General features: G+C 42.7%; 1 protein-coding gene across 1 annotated transcript; it reads left to right on the forward strand.

Moving 5' to 3' along the window:
• The first annotated feature begins 8,512 nt into the window (after nucleotides 1–8,512).
• On the forward strand, nucleotides 8,513–13,482 carry Xbp1 (X-box binding protein 1). Its single transcript, XM_027956032.2, is given in 6 exon segments — nucleotides 8,513–8,777; nucleotides 9,826–9,922; nucleotides 10,900–11,028; nucleotides 11,745–11,780; nucleotides 11,783–11,890; nucleotides 12,196–13,482. Coding segments are annotated over 6 exon segments (1,161 nt in total). The 5' UTR covers nucleotides 8,513–8,544; the 3' UTR covers nucleotides 12,754–13,482.
• The last annotated feature ends 987 nt before the right edge of the window (nucleotides 13,483–14,469 follow it).

Here is a 14,469-nt window from a genome sequence, read left to right on the forward strand (position 1 = left end):
ATTGGTGGAGCCAAGGTAAGTGTGGGGTGCTGGTCTGGATCAGTCCAGCTCCTCACGCTCTGAGTTGGACAGGTCTGTTAGAAGCGCACAAGTTTAACCCCTTATTTACATAATTAAGAGGATGGACCTGAGCCTTGGGATTGAGCATGTCTGTTGGCGAGAGGAAGTGCTTCGGGTAGGGGTGGGTTTTGTGGTTGGCCATTGCTAGGGGTAGCTAAGGAAAAGTCCCTGTGGTTGAAGCTGTCAGGGGCAGGCAAGGTTGTTCTTCAGGCCTGGTGTGTCCTAGGATGGCATGGTCTCCCTCCCCCTTCCCTCTCCTTTCCTTCTTCCCTCCTACAAGGCACTCGCCCTCCCTGCCCGGTCCACCTCGCCCTCTCACTCCTGCCTCTTTATGTCACCTGCTAGGAGCCTTGTGCTTTCCCTTTATTTTCTAGAACAATTTTTGTTCTTCTCTGTCTCTCACTCTCATTTTTTCTTTCTCTTTCCTAATGTTTTAGTTCTATTCTTTTATTAGAGTGGTCTTCAAAATTTTGTTCACACAGTCCCTAAAATAATTAGGTAAAACTATGCATCCCTGACAAAAATTCTTTGCTTGGCCAAACTTTAGTTAAGCTCCTGAACCTCCTCTTAAGATCCGCCTGTGCACTTATTTATAAAGTGCAATTTCAGCAAACAGAACTTGGCAAATCAGTTAAACAGGGATCCTCCATCCTTGATAACTGCTCACCCTCCGTATCTGATGGGTTCGTCATATCTCCCAATACCCGTCAGGTGATGTCTGATCACCTTGGCATTTTGTCAAAAAAAATTCTTTTAGGTCAGTGTAGCCAAAGTCCCCCTCACCCCTGATATTTCCTTTTAGTAATTTTCCACCCACTGACCCCCACCCTGCCCCTCAGCTATCTAGAGCTACTTGCCCGTGCTGTGTCCAGAGTTGACCCCAATGTCTCTGCCCCACCGCAAAATCCACTGTTTACACACCCGCAGTGGTAGTGGCCCCCTTGAAGGGTCTGCCCTAGCATCTTCAACCAGTGTTTTGCATCATTTTTCTTTAACACCCCTCACACAATTTTCATTTGACATCTAAAATTTTCTTATTGTAGGCTTAAATATTTGCAAAAGATGCATTTTTAAAAATTGTCATTTTAAAAAATGTGTTGTTTTTGCAGTGTTGAAGATCAAATCCAGGGCCTTGGGCATGCTAGGCCAGAACTCCACCCTTGACTTCTATCCCCAACCCAAAGGATGTCATTTCTAATGAAACTAGAAGTATCGACATTTAAATAAAACCTTTGGGGCAACTCAAGTGATAGAGCACTTGCCTACCAGGTGTAGAGCCCCAGGTTAAAGTAAATTGGGTTGTTGGGATGAAGAATATACAGGAATTATTCACCGTATTCCTGCAACTTTTCTATAAGTTTAAATTGATGTCAGGCACAGTGGCGCACATCTGTAATCCCAGCAGCTAAGGAGGTTGAGACAGGAGGAGGATTGTGAGTTCAAAGCCAGCCTCAGTAATTGAGCAAGGCACTAAGCAACTCAGTGAGACCCTGTCTCTAAATAAAATATAAAAAGGGCTGGGGATGTGGCTGAGTGGTTAAGCACCCTGGGTTCAATCCCCGGTAACCCCCCGCCCCCCAGGAAAAAAAAGAAATTGATGAAAATTAAAAGTTAAAAGAAAAAAGGTTTGTGTGTTTTGCTAAGTGCTGGATGGAACCCAAAGCATGCTGGGAAAGTGCTCTACCACTGGGCTAAACCCCTGAGAGTCAGAGTCAGATATTTTACTCCATTTCTTCTCTTTCAGTTGTATTTCTTTTTTTTTTCTTTTCTTTTTTATTTTTAGGTGTAGTTGGACACAATGCCTTTATTTTATTTATTAATTTTTATGTGGTGCTGAGGATCAAACCCAGGGCCTCGCACATGCTAGGTGAGCACTGTACCACTGAGCCACAACCTCAGCCCCTTAAGTTGTATTTCTTATTCTACTTTCTCGGGGACTTTTATCCCAATGTCATATAGTTCATGTTTGAAAGTTTTTTCTTGTTGTTTGTTCTATTTTTTAGACAGGATCTTTCTGTTGCCCAGGTGGGCCTGGAACTTCGGAGCTCAAGCGATCCTCCTGACTCAGCCTCCTGAGCAGCTGGGACTGGAAGCATGCACCATCACCCCTGGCTGCACCCCTATCCTAAAATCACTGTTCGAAGCAGTGGGGCTAAAACAGAGAGAAGAAAGAAGAGAGAGGGAGAGGGGACAGGGAGGAGGGGGAGGCTATGAGTCCACCTATTTATGTTAGTATGTCTAGATCTTTAGATCCAGGAACCGGCGAAACTTTCCTGAGCGAGACAGGAATCTTTGTACATTTTTATTTCCCCTACTCCTCTGCTCTTCTCCTATGCCATCTCCCACATTGAAATCTCGAGTAGCACTGTGCAAAGAAATACAATGCAAGTTCCTTATGTCATGTTCTAGTAGGTGTGCCCGCATACACACACACACACACACACACACACACACAAACAGGTAAAATTATTTTAACTTAATAAAATTAATTTTATTTACCCTCATTTCAAACATACAGAGGTAGGAAAGAGGAAACAAGTATAGATAGACAGGAGACTAACAGGGAAAGAAAAAAGAAACTGTAATCTGAACTCAGAGGAGCTCTGTGATCATCCTTACCTTTACTCCACAAGCCTGTTTTCTTCTAGACCTAAATTATTCTTCTTTTTTTTTTCTCTTGGTACTGAGGATTGACTCAGAGGTGTTCTACCTCTGAGCTACATCCCTAGTCATTTTTATTTTTTGTTTTGAGACAGGGGCTCATTAGGTTGTTCAACTGACCTTGAGCTTGTGATCCTCCTGCCTCAGCCTCCTGATTTGCTGGGATTACAAGCATGGGCTACTGATGCTGCTCACACCTAAATTCTCTCTCTCCCTCTCTTGAGAACAATTTTTTCTTCATTGATAAAGTCCATTTCTAGATGGCTCTTTCTAGTTTATATTTCATTTGTTTTATTAAAAAGCAAAACCCTAAGAAGGGAGACTAGTTAGTCCTCAGATTCATCTTCATCGTGACTAATCTGGAAATAACAAAGTTCATAAATCTTTTTGTCAGAAGCAACCACATGAAACCAATCACAAAGATTATTCTTAAGATATTTCAAATACCTTAGAGAATTATTTCTCAGAAACAACTGTGATTTTATTCTTGAAATATTCAGTGAGATTTTAAGTTTTTCCATTGACTTTAACCTTCTCCCTTTGAAACTGTTCAAAATTCGCAGAATAAAATTCCATCTTCTACAGGATGAGCAAGGTCCAAATTAAACTTCTTTCTGCTACAAAATTAACATAATCATAATGCAGAACCATCTTGACAGCCAGCTGTGTGATCAGAGAGCCAAAGTTCTTTACAACACTCTCGAATCTTAGAATATTCTGAGTCTAGGTGATTAATACCTACTTATATTGCTAGTTTTTTGGGTACTGGGAATTGAACACAGTGGTGCTTTACCACTGGGTGACATCCCCAGCCCCCCCCCCTTTTTTAGAGAGAGAGAGAGAATTTTTAATATTTATTTTTAGTTTTCGGAGGACACAACATCTTTGTTTGTATGTGGTGCTGAGGATCGAACCCGGGCTGCATGCATGCCAGGCGAGTGCGCTACCGCTTGCACCACATCCCCAGACCTTTTTATTTTTTGGAGATAGTCTCACTAAGTTGCTGAGGCTGGCCTTGAACTTGCAATCCTCCTGCTTCAGCCTCTCAAGTTACTCCAATTACAGGCATTAATTACCAAGCTGGGCGCATTGCTAATTTATACTACATAGTTTCTTTCTTTCTTTTTAAAAAATATTTATTCTTAAGTTTTAGGTGGCCACAATATCTTTATTTTACATTTATGTGGTGCTGAGGATCAAACCCAGTGCCCCATGCATGCTAGGTGAGCACTCTACCCCAGCCCCTACATATTTTCTTTAGACTAAGTAAAGTCATGGGAAAATATTGTTATAGGCTTATGATATGAATATATTCCAAATATTATCTTTTGACCAGATGACATTAATTTAGAGAGCCTGAAAGAACCAGACCACTGTGACCTGTCTTTTGTGCTCCATGATTAATAGAATTGGGCTCATGGGGTTGATTAATAGACTTGACCTCACCACCTCCCTACTTCTCAAGGACTTTTACAAAAAGTCCTTTAAAAAGAACACAAGATCCCCCAAAGTGTGTCTCTTTCTTAAGTACCCACATTCTTTCTCCATTTGAATGTATATTCTGCTCTATCATGTGCTATCTTACATAAATCTCTTCACTTTCTTATATATATCTTTCTTTGTGCCTCTATTTTTTTTTTCTTTTTGTACTGGAGATTGAACTCAGGGGCACTCAACCACTGAGCCAAGTCCCCAACCCTATTTTGTATTTATTTAGAGATAGGGTCTCACTGAGTTTTTTAGTGCCCCGCTCCTGCTGAGGCTGGCTTTGAACTCACCATCCGCCTGCCTCAGCCTCCTGAGCCTCTGGGATTACAGGCATGTGCCACTGCATCTGGCTGTGCCTCTTTTGATGTGTCCTGAAATTCCTTTCGGTGGCTTAATCAAGAACCTACCAGGAGTGCTGGGTGTGCTGGCGAACACCTGTAATCCCAGTGGTTGAGGAGGTTGAGGCAGGAGGAGCATAAGTTCAAAGCCAGCCTCAGCACTTTAGCAAGGCCCTAAAAAACCCAGCAAGACCCTGTCTCTAAATAAAATACAGAATGGTTAAGAATTATAATGTAATAATAATAATAATAATAATAATAATAGCAGCTCATGTATAATGGCATAATTTGGTGTGAACGTACTTTATATACAGAGTTACGAAAAATTGTGCTGTGAGTGGATAATTATGATTGTAATGCATTCCACTATTGTCATGTATGTAAGAAATTTAAAAAATAATAAAAAATATAATAATAATAAATAAAATACAGAGCGGGCTGGGGTGTCACTCAATGGTTGAGCACTCCTAGGTTCAATCCCTGGTACCAAAAAAAAAAAAAAAAAAAAAAAAAGCCAGGCACTACACTATGGCACACACCTGTAATCTTAATGATTCAGGATTTAGGAGGCTGAGGCAGAAGGACTACAAATTCAAGGTTAGCATTAGCAACTTAGCAAGGCCTAAGCAATTCAGAAAGACACTGTCTCAAAATAAAAAAAAATAAATAAAAAGGACTGGAGATGTGGCTCAGTGGGTTCAATGCCCAATACCCAAACTACAAAACAAAACCAAAAACAAATGAACAAAAAACAGAATCTGCCAGAGCTGAGTATACCTTCATTTCAACATTAAATCAACATTGGTCAATGAGATATTTTACAATTTTTTAAAAAATATTAAGTTTTCAAACCCAATGTGTTTCATATTTGCAGCACATTTTTTTGAATTTTTTAATATTTATTTTTTAGTTTTCAGTGGACACAATATATATATATATATATATTTTTTAATGTGGTGCTGAGGATCGAACCCAGTGCCCCATGCATGCCAGGCGAGCATGCTACCGCTTGAGCCACATTCCCAGCCCCTCTTTTGGTTTTGTTTTTAATAGTGGTTGGATACACAGAGCGTGAAATTTAATATTTTAACACATTTCTAAGGGTATAGTTCAGTGGTATTAAGTACATTCACATTTTGGGGCATGAAGCAGTTTAACTCTGACCCATTTCAAGTGCTCAATAGGTAGTGGATATTATAGAAGAAAGAACAGCTCCTGAATTTTAGCTTTTAGATTGTTGCTTTTTTATTTTTTCTTTGCATTGCCAGGGATAGGTCTCCCAGCCTTGTGCATGCTGCAAAAGGGCTCTCTCAGCCCCTAAACCTAATGTTTTACTGTTTATTTGATCATCACTGCTTCTCATATGTCACGAAGACTGAGACCTTTGTATTTTACTTATTTCATAGCTCTTATCAGAGGGGCCTAGTGAATGTTTAAAAAAAATAATGGCATCTGATGCAAGAATTATCAGGTTGATCTTGCGCAGAGAATATGAAACTGTTCAAGGGTTTGTAGTTGACTATACAATTTCATGGAGGGTTCAGCAGTAGATGCTCATCTAGCACGTGCGAGGCCCTGGATTTGATTGTCAGCACCACATAAAAATAAATAAATAAAATAAAGGTATTGTGTCCAACTACTTCTAAAAAATAAATGTTTAGGGGCTGGGGATGTGGCTAAAGCGGTAACGCTCTCGCCTGGCATGAACGGGCGCTGGGTTCAATCCTCAGCACCACATAAAAAAATAAAATAACGATGTTGTGTCCACCGAAAACTACAAAATAAATATTTTTAAAAAACTCTCTCTCTCTCTCTCTCTTAAAAAAAAAAATAAAATAAATGTTTTTTTAAAAAGATTTCATGGACAGCAATCCACAAAGGGTCAAATTACTGTTTTCAGTGTGATGTTAAATGTTTGTCCAAAAGATAAAAAGCCTTGAAAAAAATTGGGGGGGGGGGGGCAGGCACAATGGCGCACACCTATAATCCCAGCGGCTCAGGAGGCTGAGGCAGGAGGATGGCGAGTTCAAAGCCAGCCTCAGCAAAAGTGAGGTGCTAAGCAACTCAGTGAGACCCTGTCTCTAAATAAAATATAAAATAGGGCCAGGGATGTGGCTCAGTGGTGGAGTGCCCCTGGGTTCAATCCTCAGTCCCCGCCCCTCAAATTCTGGGGAGTCAAATTCAACACTCCATCTCTGTCCGGTTAGCCAAGACTAAAGCAGCATCCACCATTTTTTTCTCCTCTACCCCCACATCTTGGGCCTTCTCCACAGTTGCTCATTCTTACCCTGTTAGATTAATAGGGACTGCATGCATCTTCTTTTTATGCCTAAATGATTTAACTTTTTAAAAATTTCCACATTTTTCAGAGCCTCACAGCTTTCCCAGTTTTTTCGCATAAACTTGTAGGTCTCAACCAGAAAATACTTCAAAGACTTCTTCCAAAAGATCCCAGAGGCCAGGGTTGAGCACCCAGTAGCTCATGATAAGATTAAAGTTGAAATTAAAAGCTGAGGCGGGTTTCTTTGTCCTGAAGAAACTCTGATTACCCCCACCTCTTTTCCAACCCACAGAAACAGTGTGTGCTCTGGACCTCCTGAGAGGGCCAGTCCAGTTCAAAGAAATAGTTCCTGATTTCCCCATTCCAAAAAGGAAGAAGAAAATACATGTTAGGAGACACATAGTCCAGTCCTGGGAATTACAAAAAAACCTGTGTCCCTTTAAAAGGTCTTCCTTCTTCACATTCTGTTCCCTCCCCACAGAAAAAGAATTGGGAGTTAATCTGACTTAATTCACTAAACAATTACTTAGAACTCTGCTGTCTTAAGCGTTCACTTTCTGCATAATTTCCACCACCAACCGGTTCTTAGTAATCTTTGCATCCCTAGAATCTGGAATATTGCTTAACATAGAGGAGGAAGCTCTTGTTAAAAGCTTTGCTTTGAAATTCCAAGGAACTGAACATTTTGTTAATTTGCTTAAAAAAGGAAAAAAAAATGAGAGGGGACATGCATATCTGAGAAGTTGTCTCAGATTTTTCCATTTTAATATTTCGAGTGCCAAAATTGTTCCCTTTTTGCTGCATAGAGACCTCTCTTTCAGAAGCACCTGGCACTCTTTCTGCCACAACCTCTCGATTGGTGCCAGGGACCTCCCCCAGAGCAAAGGCGGTTCAAAATAAACATAAAGTCTCCATTTTTACACGTGCCAATTTAATTTGTCCTCATTAAAACATAGTGATGGGGGCTGGGATGTGCTCAGTGGTAAGGTGCTTGCCTAGCCTGCACGAAGCCCTGGGTTCAACCCCAGAACCTCAAGGTAAGGAGATAAAATAACAATGTGCACTCATAGAGGAAAGTGTAGAAATGCAAAGAAAAACTAAACCATCTGTACTCCCACCACCCGAGATACTGTTGACCACGACATCGCAATAAGCTTCAATTTGAAATGTGCATTCTTATTTCGCGGAATTTCTTTCCAGGGGTTTTGGGTTTCCCCGCAACCCAAGGCCGGATCTGCGATCCGACCCTATTTTCCGCTCCACGGGGCTCCAAGTGACGCAGGAGATAAACTGTGGTCAGGTTGAGGTCATCATCTGTGAGTCCCGGTAAAAATAAAGTCTGGAAATCTCTTGGTTTTGAATTAAAGTCTGGCATTTCGGGTACAAAATGCGTCAGCCTAGGGGAGACAATCGTTTGTTGAGGAAGCCACACCAGCCTCGGGCCCCCCCGGAGGTCCCCTCAGTCCCCGCGCGGTGTCCCTCGGGTCACCAGAGCCGAAAAGGCCCCCAGCTCCCTCTGCCGGGGATCGCGGTCGCCACGCTGCGCGCCCAGGCCCCGCCCCGGGTGGACCCGTCGGACCAATGGGCGGCGAGCTCCCCCGCGCGTCACGGGGCGCTGGCCAATCGCTTTCGGCCACGACCCTAGAAAGGCTGGGCGCGGCGGGCCGGCAGCTGGGCGGCGGCGGCGGCGTGCACTCGCGTAGACGGTCGTGGGCTATGGTCGTGGTGGCAGCGGCGCCGAGCCCGGCCTCTGGGGCCCCCAAAGTACTGCTTCTATCCGGCCAGCCCGCCGCCGCCGCTGCCGCCGGAGCCCCGGCCGGCTCGGCCTTGCCGCTCATGGTGCCGGGTCAGAGAGGGGCCACCCCCGAGGCGGCAAGCGGGGGGCCGCCCCAGGCGCGCAAGCGACAGCGCCTCACGCACCTGAGCCCGGAGGAGAAGGCGCTGAGGAGGTGGGCGCAGGGCCGGGGTCTAGGACAGCCCTGAAGTCCTGACAGGGGGCTGGGCGGGTGCCGGGAGTTGGCCACCCCGCCGCACTCGAGCGCCCCGGGCCTGGCCGGTCCAGTGCCAGCGTGGCGCGGGGCAGGGCAGGGCGGGGCAGGAAGGCTGAACTGACCGGACCCGCAGTGCAGGGTGGAGTCCAGGGCTTCCCAGGCCGGTTTTCGTTACCTTTTCCTGATTCATTAGAGCTGACTGGAGCTGGGGATGCGGGCTTGTGTTCCAGACCTTGCTGAGTGACCACAGAACGGTCGCTCTGCCTCTCTGAAAACTGGGGCTGTTACATGAAGTCGATTCGCCTCTTCTTGATTTACCTACTGTTTTGGAGGGGCGCAGTGATGAAAAGACAGCTGTTGAAAAAGCTGGAAGCGCTAAGGCTCAGTAGTCAAGCTTCGTCAGTGGCTTTAAAATAAGAGGCGTATATAATGTGCCTGGCATTTGGTCCTTCGCAAACGTTCATTCTTTTATGATTATGATCACGGTGCCTTTTGTGGTGTAAGACATGGCTCCTCCAGCCAGACACGGGTCCATTCGTCAGGACACCGCCTAGGATCTCAAACCTAGAGCAACAGTCATCCGCCTACTGCAGTTGGTTTTGGGGAGGGAGAGCTTGTGTCACAGCCATTGCAACCTTCACTAGATTTAATCTGTCCAGGCTGGGTCCTGTGTGAGAAAACTGGAATCAGGAAGCAGCGGGGGAGGGAAGTGGGGGACGGGAAAAGATTCTTATGATGCAACATGAATTGGGTTTGTGTTCAGTCCTGATGCTGTGGCCAGGATGAGCCGAGATGGATGACGCCAGATGGGAGAGAATAAAGCAAGTCTTCAATCTAGACTGACAGAAGGCTGTACTTTTGGTTTTATGGTAGGGAGGAGCCTTAAGTATTTTACCATTGCTTTGCCTTATACTGTGAATTAAAAGGAAAGCACCAGCTGGCCAAGTTTTCAAATAAAGATATAAATAAGGTTTGAGATGACTCAGTGTGGTATATTCCTTCTCAGGAAACTGAAAAACAGAGTAGCAGCACAGACTGCCAGAGATCGGAAGAAAGCTCGGATGAGTGAGCTGGAACAACAAGTAGTAGATTTGGAAGAAGAGGTAAAACTTCTCAAGGCCAAACTCTTATACATTGTGTGTCCTTCCTTGGTGAATATCTTGATATTTTGCTCTGTCCCAAGTTGTTTTAGCCCCTTTTAGATCTTGTTTGAATGTGCTTAAGTTTAACCAAGTTAGGATAGATAAGATAGTTGGAATGAGGACACTTGTAGAGATTGGAAGTGACTGACCCTCTGGAATTTGGTGCTACATGTATTCACAGCATGTAGTCAGTGAGTGCTAAGAAGTTAGCAAGAGCAGAAAGGAAGTCATTGCTTTAACTTTAGATTCTTCCTGGCTTGGCCAAAAGTTCCCTTTCCCTTCTAAGATTTACCTGCTATCTAATACAAGGGTTATTTATGTTCTTTTGATTACTGTTTGTGGTGTGAGAGATTAAACCATGGCCTTGTGCGTGCTAGGCAAGCACTCTATGAACTGAGCTATATCCCCAGTCCCTAGATTGTTCTTTTTAAAGTTTGAATCATTTCAGTATCAGTTTACTTTTTTAATATATTTTTTAACTTTCAGTTCAAGGTAAGATTTTTTTTACTTTTTAAAAAGTTATGATATTTAAAAGATATATCTAAAGCTAAAAGTTATCCTTTGCTGAAATCCAATTTGCAGTTGGATGTATTGTTATTTTTAAAAATAATATTTTTTAGTTGTAGTTGGACACAATACCTTTATTTTTATGTGGGGCTGGGGACCAACTGAAGGCTCAAAAGTGCTAGGCGAGTTCTCTACCGCTGAGCCACAACCCCAGCACGCATTGTTATTTTTGACCCCATGAAATGGCATTTCTTAAATACGTTTTATGTCTTTCATAATTATGGCCAGCTTTCTAATATCTACTGTGAACAAATGCATAAATGTGGAGTTTTCTAAAATTTCAAGAAGAAAACCAATGTAGTAAAACTTCAGGTGGATTCTCAAGCGAAAGAATTAGATGTTTAAATAGCCTCTTACCAATTTTCTTACAGAACCAAAAACTTTTGCTAGAAAATCAGCTTTTACGAGAGAAAACTCATGGCCTTGTAATTGAAAACCAGGAGTTACGACTGCGCTTGGGGATGGATGCCCTGGTTGCTGAAGAGGAGACAGAGGCCAAGGTAAGTCATTTTTAGTTGGTGTCACATGTGAGAACTGATTCCAAGTGAAATGGCCTAAATTACGTTTGCATTATAGATCTCTGATGAAAAGCATGCTTGAGGTTTTGCTTTACTTTTATGACATTTCCATGTAGGCAGGATGTCCTTTCTTTAATGACATTTCAGGTGGGTAGTGAATAGTACTAAGTGCTAATAATTAAGTTACATGGTTCTCTCAGAGTAAGTGCTAACAAATGCAGTAGCCAACAACAGGTACCATAGAAGCATCAAGGAGAACCAGAGTATGAGAGCCAGTCAGATCAGACTATAGCTAGAGTAGCTGTCTGATGAATATGAGTAAAGAGAGAGGATTCACTGAAGAGTGTGAAAAAGGGTGGTGATGGATGGGTTTTAGTCTGTGGATAATGGAAAATTCAGTGATGGTGTCTAAGTGGTCCAAGACTAGCAACAGAAGATTCTAGGCTTAAATCACTATAGAATATTATTATTTAGGAACATTAAGACTCTCGATCCTACCTGATTCTTTGCTTGGGAGGGAAAATTTTTCACTGTATTAAAAAAAAAAATCATATCCTCATCTCTTGAGATCTGAAGAAAATGGAAGTAACAATGGTAAGGGAAAAGTTTCATCTCTAAGGAATAATCTTTCTTGAGAGGCTGGTAAGCATTTCATTGGGTACTCCTGGCTGTTTACTCACCCTGGTTTTCCCTCTCAGGGGAATGGAGTGAGGCCGGTGGCCGGGTCTGCTGAGTCCGCAGCACTCAGACTACGTGCACCTCTGCAGCAGGTGCAGGCCCAGTTGTCATCCCCTCAGAACATCTCCCCGTGGATTCTGACAGTGTTGACTCTTCAGACTCTGAGGTAGGGACCATTCTGTCTTACTAAGAGCTGTATAACTGGGTCATTTCATGTCCTTGACGTCTGACATCCCTGATGGGGCAAAAGTTCGTCTCAGGATGAAAGTTCGTTTTAGTGGGTTAGAGATGAACATCAACTATCTCCTTAGTTCTCAGAGGCTTAGGACATGGATAAACAAGTCAGTTGGGTCCTAAGGTCATCTTACAGCCTCAGGCCATAAGATTACATTTTGAAGCCCAGTACTAAGAGTGTTCTTAACAGATTCTAGGTAGCCTAATAGTTGCACTCTTATTTTTTGCCTCTTGCAGTCTGATATCCTGTTGGGCATTCTGGACAACTTGGACCCCGTCATGTTCTTCAAATGTCCTTCCCCAGAGTCTACCAGCTTGGAGGAGCTACCAGAGGTCTATCCAGAAGGACCTAGTTCCTTACCAGCCTCCCTTTCTCTGTCAGTGGGGACGTCATCAGCCAAGCTGGAAGCCATTAATGAACTAATTCGCTTTGACCATGTATACACCAAGCCTCTAGTCTTAGAGATGCCCTCTGAGACAGAAAGCCAAACTAATGTGGTAGTAAAAATCGAGGAAGCACCTCTCAGCCCCTCTGAGAATGATCACCCCGAATTCATTGTGTCGGTGAAGGAAGAACCTGTAGAAGATGACTTCATTCCAGAGCTGGGCATCTCTAATCTGCTTTCATCCAGCCACTATCTGAAGCCATCTTCCTGCCTGCTGGATGCTTATAGTGACTGTGGGTATGAGGGCTCCCCTTCCCCTTTCAGTGACATGTCCTCTCCACTTGGTGTGAACCATTCTTGGGAGGACACTTTTGCCAATGAACTCTTTCCCCAGCTGATTAGTGTCTAAGGACTGTTGCCCTTTTCCTTGACTATTGACCCTGCCAGGAGGAGAGCAGACAAGCCTAGCTGTGCTTTATTCAAAAAGCCAAAGTAGAGGGCTGGGGTTGTGGCTCTGTGGTAGAGTGCTTGCTTCATGAGGCACTGGGTTTTATTCTCAGTACCACATATAAATAAATGAATAGAATAAAGGCCTATCAACAACTAAAAAAAACCAGAGTGAATTAAAAAAAAAAAAAAAAAAAAAGCCAAAGTAGAGGGCAGACAGTCCTAGATTCAGACCTCAGATGACTCCAAGTATTGTCTTTTCATATCCAGCAGTCCAAGTTACTCACACGTATTACTATAATTTAGAGCTACAACTTTTGAGATTGTACTTTCAAGGACAGTAGTTTGCCCTATGATTCTTATGTAAGGGTCATCTGATACGTCTTAGAGTAGACAATGGAATTTATGAATGGCCTCTTACCAGTTTTTCTTACCCCTTCTCAAGCATCAAGGCTTGCCTCCAATTTTAGGTCCTTTAGTTTGCCTCTGCAAACAGAAAAAACACCTATCTGAGGGGGCTCCTTTTTCCTTATGAATAGATTCAAGTAAAGATCAAGAATCTTGTAAAATTATATAGAAATTTACTATGTAAATGCTTGATGGAATCTTTTCCTGCTACTGTAGTTTCTGGAAGGTGCTTTCTTCATTTATTTAAAACTACCCTTGCAATTAAAAAGTGCAATGCAGTGTCCATGTTCTTTGACTTTTTCTAGGATCATAAGTCATTTTTTCCCCTATAGATGCCTCACTGTTTCCAATTTATCCAGCTAAAGTGCACGTTGTTTTCTAGACTGACTGAAGACTTTTCCACCTTAATCACTGCCTGTTTCAATTCCTGGTTGCCACAATGCTAAAATGTACAATCTGAGATAGTTCCTTCAGCCTAACTGACCAATACCATAGCTAGTAGGTGGCAGAGCTAGAACCCTATTGTTTTGCTATACCATTTTGGGAATTTAAGAGGGCATAGCATCAAAAATCAAGATTCTCTTGCCATTATTACAGGAATTAAGAGCATATCCTAGATTCTGATCCCATGGTTTCAACTCTTGCCATTGGTGAGCTGGGTAACCTTGCAGGTATATGCCATCACTTCCTCAATTATAAAGGATAATAGTATCTTTCTGAAGAACATTAAAGGATGCCTTAAAAGTATGTCATGCCAGGCACCAATGTAAGCAAGAGAAAGTTTTTTTTATCTCCTAATCTGCTTTGTAAAGTCTTCAGTCTCTTATACTTGTATAACAGTATGTTTCACAAAATACTTCTGTTCAAAAAAGCAGAAACAAAATAGTCCCAAACTACAGACTTGACAATATCATCCTTCATGGTGCACTGCATTTTTTCCTTGGGAATTTCCTTATTTATAGAATTATTTCACTATACCAGCAGATGAAATTATCCTATGTCCATTTAGCAATTAAATGACATGTTTCTTAGAGTTATTAAGACTACCTCTGGGGAGGTCAAAGTGAATGAATCAAAAGGAAGGAGGGGGGGCTGGGGTTGTGGCTCAGTGGTACAGTACTTGCCTAACATGCACAAGGTGCTGGGTTTGATCCTCAGTACCACACAAATGTAAAATAAAGATTAAAAAAAAGGAAAGAGGATTCAGAGAATCCCAAGCAGCAAGACAAAGCAGGCTATAGTTTCAGACAAGTACAAAGGAATGTACTGG

The sequence above is a fragment of the Marmota flaviventris genome, chromosome 1 (assembly GCF_047511675.1).
Source record: "Marmota flaviventris isolate mMarFla1 chromosome 1, mMarFla1.hap1, whole genome shotgun sequence".
In the NCBI taxonomy this organism is placed as follows: Eukaryota; Metazoa; Chordata; class Mammalia; order Rodentia; family Sciuridae; genus Marmota; species Marmota flaviventris.